The 20,479-nt window shown below is 36.9% G+C and overlaps 1 protein-coding gene across 2 annotated transcripts in view; it reads left to right on the top strand.

The window, feature by feature from the left end:
• Positions 1 to 20,479, top strand: part of ALG6 (ALG6, alpha-1,3-glucosyltransferase) — a 58,090-nt gene that overhangs the window by 28,720 nt on the left and 8,891 nt on the right. For both annotated transcript variants that reach the window (XM_027537034.1, XM_027537035.1), the window contains exons 4-12: positions 52 to 141; positions 1,263 to 1,351; positions 3,307 to 3,389; positions 4,037 to 4,101; positions 7,985 to 8,170; positions 8,897 to 9,032; positions 10,891 to 10,976; positions 13,147 to 13,231; positions 16,319 to 16,389. In XM_027537034.1, coding sequence (XP_027392835.1) covers positions 52 to 141; positions 1,263 to 1,351; positions 3,307 to 3,389; positions 4,037 to 4,101; positions 7,985 to 8,170; positions 8,897 to 9,032; positions 10,891 to 10,976; positions 13,147 to 13,231; positions 16,319 to 16,389 — 891 coding nt within the window. The remainder of the gene's footprint in view (positions 1 to 51; positions 142 to 1,262; positions 1,352 to 3,306; positions 3,390 to 4,036; positions 4,102 to 7,984; positions 8,171 to 8,896; positions 9,033 to 10,890; positions 10,977 to 13,146; positions 13,232 to 16,318; positions 16,390 to 20,479) is intronic.

Here is a 20,479-nt window from a genome sequence, read left to right as displayed (position 1 = left end):
TCTATTTCTTGAATATTGATTGATGGAGTGGTGCTTTCTTTTTTTTTCCAGGTATTTTAACAGCAGTGATAACAATTTACAGTATTGGGGATTGGACTATCCACCTCTTACAGCTTATCATAGTTTTTTATGTGCATATGTGTAAGTTTTTCTTCCTTAACATAACTACATATTTATGCCCTTAGCAGATGCAGTAAGGAACAGTTTGTTGATTGGAGGAGAGATCATTTGTAGCTATTATTGTATTATGGTTTGTAGAGCACCATGCCTTTATAATTGGTTTGTAGGAAAGTTAACTATCAGAGTTTTAATATTTGTGTAATCTTTTTGGCGGAAATGCTAGAAAGAGATGCAAAAAAATCTAGCTTTGTTTTGAAGTAGAAATGTTACCAATTATGCATGGTTTACTGAGAAATATATCTAATATGATTAGTTGTGCATAGGAAAGCTTTTTTCCTGGAATGGCCCAAAGTAAATGAAAAATAAAGGTCTAAATGGTATTGTGATTAACCAGTCAAGTTAGAAACTAGAAGTACTGTAGTGTTTCACTTATGATTTAAGATCGGATTGGAATTCCTTCTTTTACAGGCATGGAATGGTTTATAGATGATAAGGCACTTCTGTTTAGTAGACACCCAGTTCTACTCTGTAGTGGTATTCCATTTCAGACCTGCAGTGTGTCAGTAGAAATTTGAGGAACTTCTTCACAGTATCTTCTGAACTTATTTTACCGTTTCATATTTTTAAAAAATTAGCTTCCTGGACTAAAAATATGTCTCCAAACTTCATGGTAACTAGTTGTACTTTTCAGTGTTCTGGAAAATGTAATACTATTGAAAACTTAATGTATCTTTAATAATTATGTTCAGTTTTATGCAGTGATTTATGATTAACAGCTATTTATTGTAGCCTATTATGATAACTGAAAAGATGATAAATTATAAAGCTGTGATCCTCAGTCCTAGTATCTTGCTGTTTACAAAGTACATGTTTAGTAAACGCAAGGTGACACATTAGATTGTTTTCACACTGAAAGTATCATGAAGGTAGGGCTTTCAGTTAAAATGTTACATGAATTTGTTGGAAGATGAACAAGGTGGACTCGGTTTTTTAGCTTTAGTCAGTTTCACATGGTTAAATACAAAGAGTTAAGCCTTAACTCTATTGCTCCACTTCTCAACATAGATTCATATGTCCTCAGGTGTCCTTATTGCTAAAAGTGATGGGGCATAAAGTGCATGTATATATGCTTTGATTTGCAGGGCAAAGTTTATAAATCCAGACTGGATTGCTCTCCATTCATCACGTGGATATGAGAGTCAGGCACATAAGCTCTTCATGCGTGCAACAGGTAAAAGAGCAGTAGATGTTGAATGTAACATTGAATTAAACATTTTTTTGAACTGGTTCTATTATTGTCCTTACTGACTTTTACAGTTGTGTAACTGTACATATGCGTATATATGTATACTGTTTGAGCAAATGTGTATGTAAACTAAGACACACAACAGTAGAAACGAATAACTCTGGGTGCTTTACATTTGTTATTATCTCACTTAATAATATGGACACCCAAATGAGGTAAAATACTGTTGTTAAGCTGAGTGAGGGCAATATTATTAGCTCACCTGAAGTTGGTTAGCTCTGAATTAAAGTTTTAGTTGTTTAGGCCTTTGCTTTGATAAATCCCTTTCACTTTTAAAGTAAATTACAGTTGTATGGGCTTCCCCACTGGCTCAGTGGTAAACAGCCCACCTGCCAATGCAGGAAATGCAGGTTCAGTCGTTGGGTTGGGAAGATCCCTTGGAGAAGGAAGTGGCAACCCACTTCAGTATTCTTGCCTGGGAAATCCCATGGACAGAGGAGCCTGGTGGGCTACAGTCCATGGGATTGTAAAAGAGTTGGACATGACTGCAACTAAACAACAGTTGTATATCATACATTGTGTTGCTGTGTAGTGTTGCTGAACTAATCTTTATAACAAATGTTTATTGAGCATTTTTTGTATGCTAAGAGTTGAAAGTAATGAGCTTACATTTTTTTTAAACCTTTACAAGACTTAGGCTTTTATGGGTCTTTTCCTTAATTACTCTAAGTCTTGTCAGATTTGTTTTCTTTACCATTCACGCCATGAAAGACTCTCAGGTCCAAGAGAGAACCTGCATTGCCCCTCCCTCTCCCACACCACTCCACCCCCCCCCCCCCCGCCCCCCCGCTCCAATGCTTTAATCCCATCTGACCTGCATACTCACCTCATGATATTTAGCTTCTGAGCCAGTACCTGTATCTGGAGGAAACTCACGACTTTTAGACATAGTCTGTTCTATTTTCAAAGAGCTCCAATTATTAGAAATTTCCTTCTTATATTGAACTTTCACAAGTCATATGAAGTTCTGTTTCCTTGGGCCACATAGAACAAGTCTGGTCCTTTTTATACCTAACACCTGACAGACATGTGAAGTTATCTCCTCTCCAGGTTAAACATTCTTAGATACTTCAGCTCTTATTAGATGACCAGTTTCTTGAATGTAATCATGGTTTTGAGGCCTCTGGTTGTACTCCTTTGAATATGTTCCAGCTTTTCAGTGTCATCTTAAATATAGAATCTGGGGATGAAAATAGATTGCATGTATCTAACACTGAATGTTTACTATTGTTTACCTTATTCTTGAACTTAAATATATGTTTTCTGGTACAAGAGAAAAATAGGCTCTTTGGATAGCTATGTTGTATTGTTGAAGAACTTAATATATTAGTTTTTCTTGGTTCTGAAAGGACTGAACATTCAGAATTATGAATTGCTTTATTTTTTCCCCACTTTTTTTCAGTTTCTTCTTCACCTTGGCCTCTCAAGGTCTTTGTATGCATTAATTAGCAAAACTTTATGAATTTTTATAAATATTCACATTTAAAAAGATTCTCCTATGCATCTCCACATTTGAGGTATTGTTTGCATCAGAAAATTTGGAGCATATAGATATTGAGGGGAAAATAAAAGTTTACTTCCCTTGCTTTGAGTATTCTTAATTTTTAAATTCAGGTCAGGGCAAAGAGAGAATTAGATACATTTAATTAACTTAATGTGTGAATTTATTAGAGGAAATTAAGACACTCTCTAGTCCTATATCAGTTGAAATTAGGCACAGGTGAAGGGAATGGAAAGGGCTCCATGTGGAAAGGACTCATCCAGAGTGGGTAGCAACCTTGTGTTAATAGAATTCCCACTCAAGGTTGGAGGGAGGTGACTAATAGGTTATAGTAAATCTTGATGAACTCTCGATTAAAATCATTTGTTTGTTTTTTCAGTGTTAATTGCTGATTTGTTGATATACATACCTGCAGTGGTTCTGTACTGTTGTTGTTTAAAAGAAATCTCAACTAAGAAAAAGGTAGGTTTTGAAATAACTTGACATTTCATCTCTGAAATGTTTTATTAGCTTAGCTATTAAGTGTAGAGCTTAAGGAAGCTATGCTTTTGGGAATAGATAATAGGGAACAGTATATCTTCTGTCAATTAATTTTCATTTAGAAACATTAACTTATCTTAGAGTAATTATTTTAATGCCCAACTGTAGTAATAAGAGGCACTGAATTTTAGAAGTTGTATACTTCTGAGTTACACAGAATTCTAAATTTATTGCTTAACTGGTAAATTTGAATGTTGGGTTGGCTTGGGAGAATGACAACTGAAAGGCATTTTGAAAAGTTGCTATATATTCTCATATTCACAGTTAATGAATATTCTCTTTGGTCATTTTATATAGATTAATTATTAGATTAATTTATCTGATTTGTATATCTAAAAGTGCTTTCTCTAACAAATACCTTTTAGTGATTTTTTTTTTCATTTTTACTGGAGTATGCTATGTCACCTCCATGAAAACTTCAGTATTTAAAGAGTTGTTTTATAAAAATGAAATATTTTGATAAATAGAAGGTAAGAATGGAATATTTGCTACTGTGTTAAATGAAACTATGCATTTACCTTGTTTGATTCAAGTAACAGATTATTATTTCATAATAATTTTCTTTACAGATTGCTACTGCATTATGCATATTGCTATACCCAGGCCTTATTCTTATCGACTATGGACATTTTCAGTATCCTTTACTGATTTAGAAATGAAGTCAGATGCACATCATGAAATCTAGGCTCCGTTTGTATAATGTTGTCATCTACAATGTCTTATTTACTAGGGTTCTTGCTTATATAAACCTTTTAAAAATGATAAAAGTATCTCTTCACCAGGTGTTTACTTGATGGGTAAAGTTCAGATTTATTAAAAGTAGAAATGCTTTTTCACACCCATTTGGCTTGGGAATAGAACACTGGTAACCGATTAGCTCTTCTGGAAAGTTAGAAAAAGAATGCCAAGTACAGTGATGCTCTCCTAATACTAAAAAGGTAAAACATCTTCTATCTTTTGTAAACGTTATCTGACACTGACAAAAAGACTTCCAGTTTTTGAGTTTTAAAACAAAATGTTCTTCTAACAAATAGTGGTAACTGGAAGCTTCAGGAAACTAAAATTTAATGATTAAATCTGTGTGGATTTGGTGTGTTTAATTTTTGATACCTAAAATAAGCAACACTCAAGTAAACAGATTGTAGAGGAAAGTTGATAAAATCTGTACATGGCTCTCCAGTTTGTCTTCTAATGCATTAAATATTGCTGGTTGTCTCCATCTGTCCCAAAGGAAAAAAAATCCATACCATGATTGCTTAATTAATCATTTTTCCTTTTGTCTCTAGTCTATTTTAGTAATAAAATTAAAATACATATATGTCAAAAGACTTGTGAAAGATATTCAGATATGTAGTTGCTTCCACCATGTTTTTTATTCTGTCCACTTTCCTAATTGAGCTCTTTTTTTTTTTGCTTTGTAGAATCATGGCTTTCATATAGTCTAATAGGAACACCAAGATAAAGAAAGGAAACATGAAGTTGTTTATAAGATTTTTTTAAACTATATTTACTTTGAAATGTTAACACTCATTCAGAAAAATACAGAAAGCATAAATGAATCGGCTGTTACCCATGTCAAGAAATAGAACATTGCTAGTATCCAAAATGACCCTGTGCACGGCCCTGGCACTGCTCCCTCCTCCTTTCTCAAAGACAGCCACATACTGACTTTTGGAACACTATAGTCTGCTTCTCCCCCTTCTTTGAATTTAACATGAGAGAGACAGCACAGGAGGTGTTCCTTTGCCTTAGGTGTTTTTGGTGCAGCATCGTCTTTGTGAGAGTTATCCTTGTGAGAGTTATCCGCGCAGGTCTATGTAGTTGTGGTTTCTTCTCTTTCTCACTGCTTTGTAAGATTCCACTGCGTGAGTACACGTGATTTTATTTCTGATAGACATTTGGAGTGTTTCCAGGTTTTGGCTATGATGAAACTATGCTGCTTTGAACTTTCTTGTAAGGATCTCTTTGTACACATGTAAATATATTTCTTATTTCACAATTCTTATGAGTGGAATTGCTGAATTATAGGGTATGCACATGTTTAAGTATTCTCATATGGTTTTTAAGTGTAATCTACCAAGTAACACTCCTGTGAGCAATGGTATAGGTGCTTATCCTCAACAATTGTCAGTTATTTTCCTTTTAACCATTCTGGTAAATTTGTAGTGGCGTCTTCTCTGTGACTTGAATCAAACTCTTAAAACTTTTAGGATTATGTCATTTTATAGGAACACATTTTTTTAAAATACTGTTTACTTTACTTTCATCATTTGTAAAATGGAGATGATAAAAACCCTACTTTTTAAGCTTCTTGAGAATTAAATGAATTCACATTTGTTAAACATTTAAAACCCTACTTGGGAGGTGCTAAATATCATGTAAGTATTTACTGCTCTTATTATTTGTATTGTTGCTATTGCTTCTGTTATTACTGTTTTTTAATTTTTGGGCTCTGAAATTTGATATTAGTCTGGGCAGAGGCATTTTTGACAGTTGTTTTGGACACTATGGATCATTCGTTTTGAAGACTCATGTTCTTCAGTTCTGGGAATTCTCATGAATAATATTTTTTTATAATTCTCTCCCTTTTTTCTGAAGCTTGTTAGACAGATATTAGATCTTTCATCTCCATCTTGAGCATCTGTCTTTGTTTTATATTTTTGAAGATTATCTTGCTTTATGTCTAACACTTGTATTAAATTTCATTTGTTAAGCATATCTTAAATTTCAGTTTACTTTCTTACCCCACTGTTCTGTGAATTATTTCTCTTCTCCTAGGTCAGTCTTTTCTCCTTTTCACTTTGGTTCTTTTTCTCTCATAGTAGTAGTGCAAGTCACTCAGTTGTGTCTGACTCTTTGCAACCCCATGGACTATACAGTTCATGGAATTCTCCAGGCGAGAATACTGGAGTGGGTAGCTGTTCCCTTCTTCAGGGGATCTTCCCAACCTAGGGATAGAACCCAGGTCTTCCGCACTGCAGGTGGATTCTTTACCTGCTAAGCCACCAGGGAAGCCCAAGAATACTGGACTGGGTAGCCTATTCCTTCTCTAGCAGATCTTCCCAACCCAGGGTCTGCTGCATTGCAGGTGGATTCTTTACCAGCTGAGCTACCAGGGAAGGCCTTTTCTGTCATAGGTGTTCCTTAAATGTCTATTTGATCCTGGTGTGTTTATTCTAAGAATAAGGCAGAAGAGAAAGCTGCATGTGAGCTCTCTATACTTTTAGTCCACTGTGGGGTGCATGGTAGGGTTCTGGCCAGCACTCTGGGATCCTTAAATGTCACAGTGTGGAGGAATTTGCATGATAGTGTTAACTTAGTTGCTTGGATAGTTTATTCCATTTTGGGGGAGAGAAATATTCCTTCTTTCGTTGCCCAGCGGTAAATGCTTTGGCTCCTAGATAATCTTTGCAGAGGCATGAGGTGGGATGTGCCTTCTCCATTTGGAATTTTCAGTTAATCCTTGTTTTCTTTTTAACATCCTCAAGTACTCCAACCTACTTGTTTCCAGAGTTCTCTGAGGGTGTGCAGGGCGGATAGGCTCCTTGCTAGCCTGAGCTTCCTCTGTGTGTTCACTAAGCTGTGGCTTCTTTTAGTGTATTTTATTGGTTGCCACTTCTCTGTCCTCTTTCTGTCTTCTACAGATGTGTTGAAATCTTTATCTGTTATAACCGACCCCTGTTCTCTTTATGGCTGTAGCTGCTACTGCTGCCAAGTCGCTTCAGTCATGTCCAACTCTGTGCGACCCCGTAGATGGCAGCCCACCAGGCTCCCCCGTCCCTGGGATTCTCCAAGCAAGAACACTGGAGTGGGTTGCCATTTCCTTCTCCAATGCATGAAAGTGAAAAGTGAAAGTCAAGTTGCTCAGTCGTGTCTGACTCTTAGCGACCCCATGGGCTGCAGCCTACCAGGCTCCTTTGTCCTTGGGATTTTCCAGGCAAGAGTACTGGAGTGGGGTGCCATTGCCTTATGGCTGTAGATGTATACTTTTAAAAATTCCCCACTTTAAGGGGGTCTCAGGAAGGAGAGGAGGTAAACATGAGTGCTCAGCTTCCCATTTTCAAATGAAAATCTAGTTGTGATACTGTTTTCACATAGCAGTGTTGTTAATTTCCAATCAAGCACATGTATTAATTCATATTATTGATGCATATTATAGAGGAAGGATAGTGATATTAGTAAGTTCAGTGTTTTTGTGTATTTTTAACTTTTGGAGCATTGATTTTGGTACGTTGTTACAGTAATATGGTAAAATAACCCAGCAGAAACAAAGCTATGTGTTACTTATTTAGAGTTCTTTAAACCTAAACAAATCAGTTGCTCTGTTTAGTAGTAGATTTAATATATTTGAGACCACTATATATAATTTCAAATTTGCTTATCAATTCAATACTTTCAGCTTTTATTTAGAAATTGTTTTGATTATACATATTATTACAGAATCACATAAGTAAAATGTTCTTTAAAATGCAAAATCTCTTTTACTTATTGAGATAATTTCCTTGACATGAGAACATATATAATTCTGTGAGTCTCGGCTTTGCTTTGTGGGGTATTCTTGGAGTATCTTATGACTGGGACCTGCTAGGGTCCCTGGCATTTTGCTTAGCTATAAACTATAAGCAGATGGAACTTTACCACTCCTTGCCATTTTTTTGTTTTTTACTTGGCAAGTGTTTTAAAAAAGGCCTCAAAGGAAAGGGGTGAGTAGCTTTTAAATAGCAGAATTCAAAACATCAGCTAATTTATTTGGCATACTTACCTTGGAGGAAGGTGGTCTTTGCCCCTTGGTGATTTCTTATTAATGTGTTGGTGGCTGTGTTGGCTCTCTTTCCATTGGAAAGAGAGATTGTTATGTTCTATACTATTGTATTTTAAATCTTCCTAATGAGAAAAATATTTTGATCAATGAATATTTATGGGGACTTCCCCGGTGGTCCAGGGGTTAAAACTCTGCACTTCCACTCTAAGGGAAGTTCGCAGGTTTGATCCCTGGTTGGGGAACTAAGATCCCGCTTGCTATGCATTGTGGCCAATAAATATTTTAAAATACATATATTTACTGGAGGTAATGTGGATTGGCTTGGTAGAACATTGCTATAGGATTTCATCCCTTTAGAGCATGTTGTATACTTATTAGAAAGACATCCCAATTTGACATTTTTCTTCATGGCTGCCTAGGAGTGGCATCTAAGTTAAATGTTAATAAGGATGGTGATAGTCTTTTTGTTGAGGAATTGCACATATTAATAGTTGTAAATTTCTTAACCGTGATTTAAGTAGACTCTCATTCATCTTAAACCTGTGTTGGTGGCATAGATTTATCATTACTGTACATTTGCATTTATTATAGTTAGTGAGCCACAGACTGATTTCTCAGAATTACTGACCTCTCTTTATCTTACTGTTTCCCTCTGTTTGTGTTCCAGGTTGGTGTTGTTAATTAAGCTGGCTTGTACTGTCGTGGCTTCCTTCATTCTCTGCTGGCTGCCGTTCTTTACAGAGAGGGAACAAACCTTGCAAGTTCTAAGAAGACTCTTTCCGGTTGATCGTGGGTTATTTGAGGCATGTTTAAGGACTTTTCTCTCACTCCCTTCTGTTAGAGGCCTTTCTCTGTGACCTCTGGGGATTTCATGTAGAAGACTCACAAGGAATAGTGACTTCAGCTGCTCTCTTCCTGCAATCATTCCTTGCCATTTGTTTAATCTGTGCACAACCTCTAGCTCAGCTGGCATGTTCTAGTACATTACATGAGTAGGTAGTATTTATGCCTCCATGAGATCCATAATTCAGTTATACATTTTTCTAATGAAATAGAGTCCATAATGAAAGACAGCATGAAAAGTTGCAGCTATAAAGTTAACAGTTTTGTGGGGTTTTTTTGGGAGGGGGGGTTATATTCTCTTTTTAGTCCTAGGAAATTATTTATTAAACTAATAATCATGTTTGGTTCAGAAAGATCTCATAATTCCTTATGAGATATATAACCTTCATCCATAGTAATTTTTAATGAGAATCATTCATTTCATTTAATGCTAGCTTAATCACTGTTGTTAAACTTTTATTGCATGGATAATTTGATTTAGAGTCAGTAATTAAATTAAACAAACCATTTTTCTGAAACAAAAAGGTCTTTTAATAAAGTTAGAGACAACATATTTATAGATAATTTGCTTTTGAATAAACATTTCTTTTAAAAAGAATTAGACAAGCATATGTATCTTTCTAATTTTTGAATATATAAAATTCTATAGAATATCTTTCAGTCAGTCTGTGGGAGGATGGAAGAGAAAGAGACTAAGAGAATTTGGTGTTGTGAAGGAACAGAAATGTATGCCTTGTATGTCACTTGGGATAATGATAGTGACCTTACTGAGAATCATAAACAATCATTATTGCCATCACCACCACTTACTAGGTACCAGACACTTCACATGTAATTTTATTTGATTCTTTGCCATAGTGGTGAGATAGTTATATATACCCATTCTTACAGATCAGAAAACTGAGGTCAGAGGTTCATATAGCTAGTGCATGGCAGAGCTGTAGTTTGAACTCAGAATGGTGTTCCTAACTTCTTTATATATCCTCTAACCTTAACACTTATATAAAGAAAAGTTTAATCCTCCATGTAAGCTGCCTGGTTATTTGCCTTTGCTTCTGTTTCAGAAATGGTGTTTACCATGGTAATTATAAAAACGAGTGTCATGCATTTTTATGGTGGTGTTGGTCACCTTCATTCACTTGTTGCCCTCAAAATCTGAAGAGCAGTTTCACTGGCCCAGCAGAGGGAAGTAGGATGGTACAGTTGTCAGTGATAGTTACTTTCTTGATGTTATGCCTACATAGCTGTGAGTTAAGCAGCTCTGCAGAGGATGGGTTTCATGATCAGAGAACTGTAGTTACAAGTATGATTTTGAAAGTGATTCTAGCACAGCTGCTAATGTCTTTAAACTTGTTGATTCATTAACAGTTGACTCTTACCATTGCTAGTAGCTAGTAGTCATTATCTTACCATTGCTAGTAGCTAGTAGGCATGTGGTAAATGGGTCAAACAACGTGTATTCTACAAATCAGAATACAAATAGAATACAAAAAGTAAAGATTTCTTAGATACATTTCCAAAGATGAATAACTGTATTTAGGGACAATGGGCTGCTCTTTGAAAAATATTAAGTATTTTTTGGGAGCATCTAAATTATGATTGACTAGTGATTTAGATCACCTCCCATGCGAAAAATGAAAGTTCCCATTGTTTGAGTGTGTGTGTGTTCTTTGGAGAGTTTAATCAACTTAATTATGAAATTGTGAGCAAATATTTCCCATGACCCAAAAGTTTATCTCTTTAGAGATTTAGGACTTTGTGGAGTTTAATATTTCTTTTAATCATACTAGAAGGTAAAACTAACAAATTTCTTTTAAGGATAAAGTAGCCAATATTTGGTGCAGCTTCAGTGTCTTTTTCAAGATCAGGGATATTTTGCCACATCACATCCAGATAATGATCAGGTAAGAGACATGAAGTTTGTATATAGTGTTTTATAAGCTACTCTTAAAGTGTCATGGCAATACCTCATTTATCTGGCATCATAGGAGTAAGGTACTCTTCATTAGTGCTGCTGCTAAGTCGCTTCAGTCGTGTCCAACTCTGTGTGACCCCATAGATGGCAGCCCACCAAGCTCCTCCATCCCTGGGATTCTCCAGGCAATACTGGACTGGGTTGCCAGTTCCTTCTCCAATGCATGCATGCATCCTAAGTCACTTCAGTCACGTCTGACTCTGTGCAGCCGCATGGACAGCAGCCTACCAGGCTCCTCTGTCCTGGGATTCTCTAGGCAAGAATACTGGAGTGGGTTGCCATTTCCTTCTCCACTTCATTAGTGAATAGTCCACATAACGTAAACTTATGCTGCTGTATAACAGAAGTCTTTTATTTGAAACATTTTATGTGAAAGTTATTGTTACTACTTCCCTCTTCCTTAAACAGAGTATACTAAACATGATTTACCATGACCTTGAAGAGTCACGAGTTTCCGTGGTGTATCAGTCAGGGTGAGAAGTAAAATGAGTAGTAGGTCCGTGTGTGTGTGTGTGTGTGTGTGTGAATTTATTACGAGGAATTGGCTTATACAGTTGTGGGAGCTGGCTAAGCAAACTGGAAGTCCGCAAGGCAGGCATTCAGGAGAGGGTCTCTGGGGAAGGGAGAGCTGTACCAATCCCTCCAATCCTCCTCCTCCCCCTTCCCCGCCCCCCCCAGCCCCCCCACCCCCCACCCCCTCCCGCCGACTGCTTTTGGAGTCTGAGCTCAGGGAAGGCCTAAGCCCTCTTTATAATTTTTTTAATAAAGCACTGAAGGTTTTAATTTATTTATTACTTATTTTCGGCTGCGCCGGGTCTTTGTTACTGCCTGTGGGCTTTCTCTAGTTGTGAAGAGTGGGGCTTCCATGGGCTTCTCACTGAGGTGGCTTCTCTTATCGCGGAACATGGGCTCTAGAGCACAGGTTCAGTAGTTGTGACGCAAAGGCTTTGTTGCTGTGCGGCTTGTGGAATCTTCTTGGACCAGAGATTGAACCCACGCCTGCTGCGTTGGCAGGCAGTTTCTTAACCAGTGGATCACCAGGGAAGTCCGCTAAGCCTTCTTTTAAAGGCTTCCAAGTGATTCAGGCCCAAGATAGCACCCTTTTGATTAACTTAAAATCAGTTGAAAAGGGACTTTAATTAATCTGCAGATCTCTTTCCTGCAGCACCATCATTAGTGTTTGAATGACTGGGAGGTGTGTGTGTATGTGTGTGTGCTGCCTGCCTCTTTCCTTGCATTCTTTTGGAGAATATCCTTTGTAGCCCACCTTAACAGGAGGCAGACTAGTAAAGCTGACAAGCCACAAAGCTCCCTCAAGTGGGAAAGTCAGTTGTTATTTTGCCTTGTAACTATTGTTTTCAGGGCTTTCAAAGGCTGTTTGCCTTGGTACTAAGTGGCTCCAACTGTGCTTATTGCTGAGTTCTTTGTCCTCCTTGCCCATCAGTCATCACAAGGAGAAGCTCTGGCACCTTCCCACTCCCTTTCCAGCTTGTTCTTTATGATTTACCATGGGTTGAAAATCAGATAATCAACTTTTGTGAAATGAGGGCTAATGAGGTTCTCTTGTGAGTAAATTGTATGAATGTTTGCGTAACAAATACAGAATTGTTTCTTTATACCTGGTTTTATTTTCTTGTTTTGTTGTTGTTCAGACACTAAGTCGTGTCTGACTCTGTGATCCCATGGACTGCAGCACACCAGGCTTCCTTGTCCTTCACTCTCCTGAAGTTTGCTCAGTCATGTTCACTGAGTCCATGATATCTGTTTTGAGTGTTTGCTGATTGACTTTTAGCTGTCTATCTTTGTATCTTTCCCAGAATAGATACTAAATACTAAAATAACATAAGCAATATTTAGTTCTAAGTGTTTTGTTCTGTATTATATAATCACATATATATTAAAGCGTGTACATATTTCAGTGTCTGGATTTTATTTAAATGTTATTTGGTCTTGAATTTATTACTTAATACATAAAAAAACTTTAGAAATCAATTTAAGTTGATAAGTAATGTGACCCTTACATTTTAAAAAATGTTTCTTTGCTTTAGTTGTATACTTCTATAAAGAAAATAAATGTTTGATTTTTGTTACTTTTTTAGCTTTTGTTTTACATTTTTGAGCCTGCTTCCTGCATGTATAAAATTGACACTTCATCCCTCTCCTAAAGGATTCAGATTTACTCTGGTAAGTTGCTCATTAGTTTAGATACTTAATTCTTGCTGCAACTGAGTTTTTAAAAATATAAATACTTATATTCCTGCTTTGAACAGGATTTATTGGATTGAGATATAAGACATTCATTTATTTGGCAAACATTTATTGAGCGTTTGACACACTTAGGTGCTGTTTTGGAGTAGGCTGAGCAATCAGAATCTTTCAGTTTAATTTAATTTCCTCGTGTTGGTCAGTAAGGGAATGCAAAGAAGAAAACAGTGGCGATGGACATGTTTAAATTGTTATGCTTTAAAGCTGGGGTATTAAGTTCTGTCAGGTACAATGAGTGCTATGATAGTGTGGGAAAGGGAGACATTACTTTGAAGGCAGATTTTAGACAGTTTCTTAAAGCAAGCGGGATTGGAGCCAAATTTTGACAACTGAGCAAGATTTGGACTAGGTGGTTAAGACAGGAGGAAGACCTTGAAGGTACAGATGTGGGAAAGGATAAGGAATCATGCGGGAACAACTGTTAGCCAGTGAGATTTGTGTGACTGATGTAGGAGTGTGTGTGTGTCGAGGTTAGGAGAGTATATAGGGAGAGAGAAGAGTCAGAAAGGATCAAATTGTGTAAGACCTTGTATATTGGCTTGAATAATTTGGGGTTTGATTTGTGTGCAAGAGGAGCAAAAAAGATTTTGGAGGAAAGGGGACAGATCACCCTTTTAGGAAGATGACTTGTGTCAGTTGGAACATAGACTGGGTATATATTCTACATTTGGGGTTTCTCTGAGTGGGTTTATAAATTCCTCCTGGTTGTATTTCTGTGGTGTTTAAAATTGGTTCCATGTACCTTGGTCTACAAAATGACATTTAAAGACTATCTTTTTAAAATATCAAGAAAATTTAGTTTATGAAAATAGTCCTAGTGGACTTCTAAAGGGACAACGTTTTATTTTTTATTTTTCTTATTTTTGGCCATGCCACGTGGTTTGCAGGATCTTAGTTCCCCAACCAGACAGCAAACCTGTACCCTTGGCTGTGAAAGTGTGGAGTCTTAGCCACTGAACTGCCAGGGGATTCTCTAAAGGGACAACATTTTAGAAATTAGGGTTTCAATTCTGGGACTGCCACTTATTTACATTGCATTCTAAAAGCAAGCCAGAGCAGAGATATCAGTCAGGAATTTCAGAAGTGCTTATCAGTTCCACAGTGCAAAAAGCATAGTTTCATGTTCCTTTTTTTTTTTTTAATTACCTTTTATTGATGATTTCTGTTGTTTGTTTCTGTGAATGAACTCTGAGCACAGTAAGTCATCCATAGTTAATACTCTGTTGGATGTTTAGAATAGGAGGGATGTGGTTAGTAATATTCTGATGTCTTCAGTAGGCCTAACTTGAAATATTTGCAAGCTTATGTAAAATTGTTATTCCATGCTAAATAACTATATTTCAAAGGTGCTGAAATGAGATTTCAGAGTGTTGATAACTGTAGCAATATTAGAGATGATTACTTTTAGGATTAAAAGCAGAAAAAAAAACATTTTCTTTCTCTTAATTTTCTAATTTTGTTTATTGTGTTTTAATACCAACCATTGTGTTTAAAAAATAAAAAAAAATGTAGTGAGTTACTTTTGTTGATGTTTTAAATTCTTCCTGACTAGCTTTAAAAACATTTCCCATTATAATTTTAAAGTGTTTTCCTTTCAGTCTAGATTGAATTATTTCTTAATATAGGTCTATAACTGAGGTAATTGGTAGTACGAATACTAATAAATCTGTAGTGGCCAAGTGATTTTTACCTATTATTTTCAGGACGTATTTTTTAAGTGCCCTGTAGCATGCCGGGTCCTCTCCTCGGTGCTGGCATGCCAATGAGTGACAGCTGATTATCCCTGCTTTCTTAACTGGGGACACTCATGCTAGTTGGCACAAGGACAGTAAATAAAATGAATCAGTTAATAGGAAAATATCTGGGCATAATGGAGACTATGAAGAAAGTAGGTTTATGTGAAAAGAGGGCTGGTGGGGTTTGGTTAGGGTAGCACTACTTTAGGTTGAATAAAAGGCTTCTCTAGGGAAGTGACATTTGAGCCTTGAACTGAATGACTGGTCAGAAGTAACCAACTACAAGACGATCTGGGCTCTGACTTGATAAAAAGTAAATTTTTTTCCCTTAAGGCAAGTTCGAGACGTTAAAGGGACAAGTGTGAAATAACTGATGTGAAATGAGTGAGGGAGACATTAAAAAATAGATTGGAAGAGGAAGGCAGGACCCAGATTATGTAGAAGTTTAGATTTTAATTCTAAGTGTAATGGGAAGCTATTGGAAGATATTAACCAGGGAAATTACATGATCTGATATTGTGGTTAAATGGAGAATGGATTATAGGGGACAAGAGCATTACCACTTAGGAGGTCATTGTAGTGGTCCAGGAGGAAGATGGGGGTGGCTAAGACCACCTCTGCCACCATCAGCCGGGTGGAATGGAAAGAAGTGGGGTGAATATTGTATTAGGAGATGGTGTAGGTAGAATTTGCTGATGGATTGGATGTGAAGCATGTACAAGATAGTGAGCCAGGTTTTTTGCTTGAGCAACTGGATTGGGTGTATATAGAGAGATGTCTAATATGCAGAATATAAACTCCTGAAGATAGAGTTAAGTTTTAATTTAAAACCCCAGATAGCAAATGATTACTTTATAAAACATTGAATATATTTTACTGAAGTGCCTGTTTTAAAAACACTCGAATAGATTTATTTTGTCACTTTCATATTTTGACCTTCTTGACTTCATACTTTTTAAATTGTCAGAGATTCTAAGGGAGGATGAAGGTATGATTATTGTGTCTGAAGTACTTAGTAGTTTTGTTTATTAATAACTAAGATTCAGTGAACTTGTTTTAGATGGTTAAGTATTACAATAGTTAATTTTCAAAATATTTTGATAATTAAATTTAAATAAAATATTATGCCTCTTACAATTGTATATAATTTTCCTTTTAGCTAGAAGCTATATTAAACTTTAAAATGTTACTTGAAATGATTTTAATCTGACTTATACTAAGTTGCTATTGTAAGTTTTTATATCTGATTTTCTGTCCTTTTTCCTTAAAGGTTAGCTGTGCACTATCATTCTTTTTATTTTCTTTCCAAGTGCATGAAAAGTCCATTCTTTTGGTATCACTGTAAGTAAAATGGTTTCAAGTATGTGTTTTATTTATTATTATGTGCTTATGATATATACATGAATCTAATACTTACATATAATCATCTAAGTACAAATCAAAACTATATAAATGTAACACAGTTGCATAAAATTATTTCATAAAATCACATTTTTTTAGAATGATGACCTGTTACAATTTTACTTCTTTAAACTGGTAAAATTTTATAGAATCATTTCTGACATACTTAGTATTTCTTCCTGTTTTTTCATTTTGAACTTGCTAATAAAAATGGTCTTCTAAAGATGGCTGTACTCTGGCTGAAGCCTGTTTGTCCTCTTTGCCTTTTTCATTTCATTCATTTCCATTACTATTCAATAGCCTGGTTCTCTCTGTTAAGCTCTTTAGGGGTTTTTTTATATGTTGCCTCCTTTCTAGTTCTTCTGTCAAGACTTTTGTTTAGACTCTACTGGTAGTCTGTAAATCTAGGAGCATTAATTTTTTTTTGGATTTCATAGAAATTGGGTGGAAGTTGCGGGTGTATTATCCCACTACTAAAATAATACCCAGAACACCGTGGAATACTTGAATCCTGTCCTAGCTCAGTCCCACCGCACCCTGTTTGCTAGGCTCCTGTGAAAGATACATGTATGAAATGACCAATGACTACTGGAAGGAAGTATTGCTTTTATTAGGTGGGGCTTTGGACTAAAACCTCAGTGCAGAGCTTTAGAGTAAGCTGGCCTATGGGGCAGGCCTCTTTCCTCTGAACAAAATAGTCTTGTACAATTGTAGACTGAGAGGGCAGAATAATTTCACCCCCCAAAGTCTAAACTTGAGTTAGATCTGAGCCCTGTTGTGTAAGCCTCGGCTGACCCTACACAGATCCCAAGTGCCAGGGGATGAAATTATGGAGAGGTGCTGCTTTCAAACATGTATAATTTCCCCCAGCATTTCTACTCTGTAGAAATGTCTTTGATCGATGACCTGTAATCTGACCATTGAGGTTAGCTCGTGGTCCCTGAATTTCTGGGAGTTCAGACTCTACAACTGTATTTTGATTATTTGTAACAGTAAGTGACTTTAATTTTGATCAAATATTTTAAAGTTAACATTAAAAGTTCTTCTCGATCTGGTTCCAGCTAATCTATCATTAAATGAATATTTCATTCAATAAATATTTATTGAGGTCCTACTATTTACCAGGTACTGTTCTGTGCACTTGGGATATATCTGTGAACAAAACATAACAGAATTGCTACTTTCTTAGGTTTGATTCTCAAGGACAGACACTAATAATTAAATAAAAATAAGAAATTAAAGTGTTAGAAGGTAATAAAGGCCATAAAGGATACATAAAAGAGATTAAGAGAAGTTGAGAGTTATTGGAGGTGGGGTAAAGGAGCAAGTGCAGGTTGCAGTTTTATGAGGATGTTGAGGTAGACCTTGTTGAGATATTTGAGTGGACTGGATGAGATGAGGGTTAGCCCAATGGTTATCTGGGTGAGTAACATCCTAGACAGCCAGTGCCGAAGCCCTAAGATGGAAGTATGCCTGATATATTCAGGGAACAATAGAATGAGGTGATCAGTTGCATCAGATGCTGTGAATAGGTCAAATAAAACGAGGGTTAGGAATAGACTGTTGTACTGAAGTGGAAGTCACTGGTGACTTTGAAACAGCTAGTGTTGATAGAGTGATGCGGGGAAAAGCCTGATTAGAGTGGGTTTAAGACATAACAAGAAGAGAAGAATTGAAGACAAGTGTAGATCTTTTTTTAAAGATATATGAAAGTGAAAAGAAAGTCAAAGTGTTAGTCACTCAGTCATGCCCAACTCTTTGTGATCCCATGGATTGTAGGCCACCAGGTTCCTCTGTCCATGGAATTCTCCAGGCAAGAATACTGCAGTGGGTTGCCATTCCCTTCTCCAGGGCATCTTCCTGACCCAGGGATTGAATCCCTGTCTCTTGCGTTGCAGGCAGATTCTTTACCCTCTGAGCCACCAGGACAGTTACATACATATGGTAAAATACACCATTAGTACATTCACAGTGTTGTGTAACCATCACTACTGTCTACTCACAGAATATTTTCATCTCTCCAAAAAGGAAATCTTGTACACATTAAGCAGTCATTCCCCATTCTCCCCTTCCTTTAATGCTTGTAACCACTGATCTGCTTTCTCTGTGAATTTGCCTATTTTGGGTATTTCATATAAATGCAGTCATAAAATACATGGCATTTTGTCAGACAACCTCTTTCACTTAGCATAGTATTTTCAGAGTTCATCCCTGTGGTACCATGTGTTAGGCCTCCATCCATTTTTGTGCCTGAATAATACTGCATGGATGAATATACTGCATTTTGTTTGTCCGTGCATCAGTTGATGGACATTTTGAGTTGTTCTCACCTTTTGGCTATCGGGAATAGTGCCGCTTATACACATGTATTTTCAGTTCTCTTGGGTTTATACCTAGGAGTGGAATTTCTGGGTCTCATAGTAATTCTGTAAACTTACTGAGGAATCACCAGATTAATTTCCACAGAAGTTATACCATTTTACATCACACCAGTAATGTATGGCAATGGCATATGAAGGCAATGAAGGCAATGGCACCCCACTCCAGTACTCTTGCCTGGAAAATCCCATGGATGGAGGAGCCTGGTAGGCTGCAGTCCATGGGGTCGCTAAGAGTCGGACATGACTGAGCGACTTCACTTTCACTTTTTACTTTCATGCATTGGAGAAGGAAATGGCACCCCACTCCAGTGTTCTTGCCTGGAGAATCCCAGGGACGGGGGAGCCTGGTTGGCTGCTGTCTATGGGGTCGCACAGAGTTGGACACGACTGAAGCGACTTAGCAGCAGCAGCAGCAGCAGTAATGTATGAGGGTTCTGATTTCTCTGCAACCTTGTCAGCATTTGTTATTGTCTGTTTTTATTTTTGCCATCCTAGTAGGTATGGAATGGTATATCACTGTGCTTCTGATTTGCATTTCTTAATGACTAGTGATGTTGAGCATCTTTTTTATGTCCTTGTCAGGCAATATGTATATCTTCTTCAGAGAAATGCCTGTTATTTAAATCCTTTGCCCAGCTTTAAAGTGGTTGTTTATCTTTTTCTTGTTGAGTTTTGGAAGTTCTCTGTATATTCTGGATATTAAACTTTTAACACATATATGATAAGCAGATACTTTTTTCCATTCTTTGAATTTTCCCCTTCTTGATAATGTTCTTTCATGAACATTTTTAATTTTGATGAGATCCAATTTATCTTTTCCTTCATTGTGTTTGCTTTTGATGATATATCTTACAGACCATTGCCAAATCCAAGGTAATTTATCCTCATATTTCTTCCAAGAATTACATTTAGGTCTTTGATCCATTTTGAGTTAATTTTTGTATATGGTATGGGACAGGTTGGCAGTTCTTTAAATGAGTTTTGCTGAAAAGGGGAGCAAAGTCTGCAAAAACTGGCAGAGAAGTTGGGGACAAAGAGGTTTGTTATTTAAGATAGAAGAGATAATGCCAGAAGATGGTCAGTAGAAAGGGAAAGAGTCGGGCATGACTGAGCGACTTCACTTTCACTTTTCACCTTCATGCATTGGAGAAGGAAATGGCAACCCACTCCAGTGTTCTTGCCTGGAGAATCCCAGGGACAGAGGAGCCTAGTGGGCTGCCCTCTATGGGGTCGCACAGAGTCAGACATGACCGAGGCGATGTAGCAGCAGCAGCAGCAGTGATACAGGAGAGATAAGAGTTGCAGGAGCAGTGTCCTTCAAAGAGGGAGCTGGAGTGGTATCTAGAGCGTAAATGGAAGGATTGGCTATGGACAGGTGCATGCGTGGTTCATCTTAATAAAAGAGCATGCTATTATCAGTACAGATGCTAAGGAAGAGAGCAAATGTGATGGTGATGTCTGTGAAAGTTCTCTTTTCATTGCTTCAAATTTCTTATTGAAATGGAAGGCAAAGTCATTAGGTCAGAGTAGGTTGGAAATGTTGGGAATATGAGGAGAGAGGAGAAAGTGTGAACTATTTTTCTAAAGAGACACAGAGTAGGAACAGACTAGGGAAATATTAAGTGACTGCTGGATACTTGAAAATCATG

The sequence above is a fragment of the Bos indicus x Bos taurus genome, chromosome 3 (genome assembly GCF_003369695.1).
Source record: "Bos indicus x Bos taurus breed Angus x Brahman F1 hybrid chromosome 3, Bos_hybrid_MaternalHap_v2.0, whole genome shotgun sequence".
NCBI lineage: Eukaryota > Metazoa > Chordata > Mammalia > Artiodactyla > Bovidae > Bos > Bos indicus x Bos taurus.
This window is presented reverse-complemented; position numbering and strand designations above follow the sequence as displayed.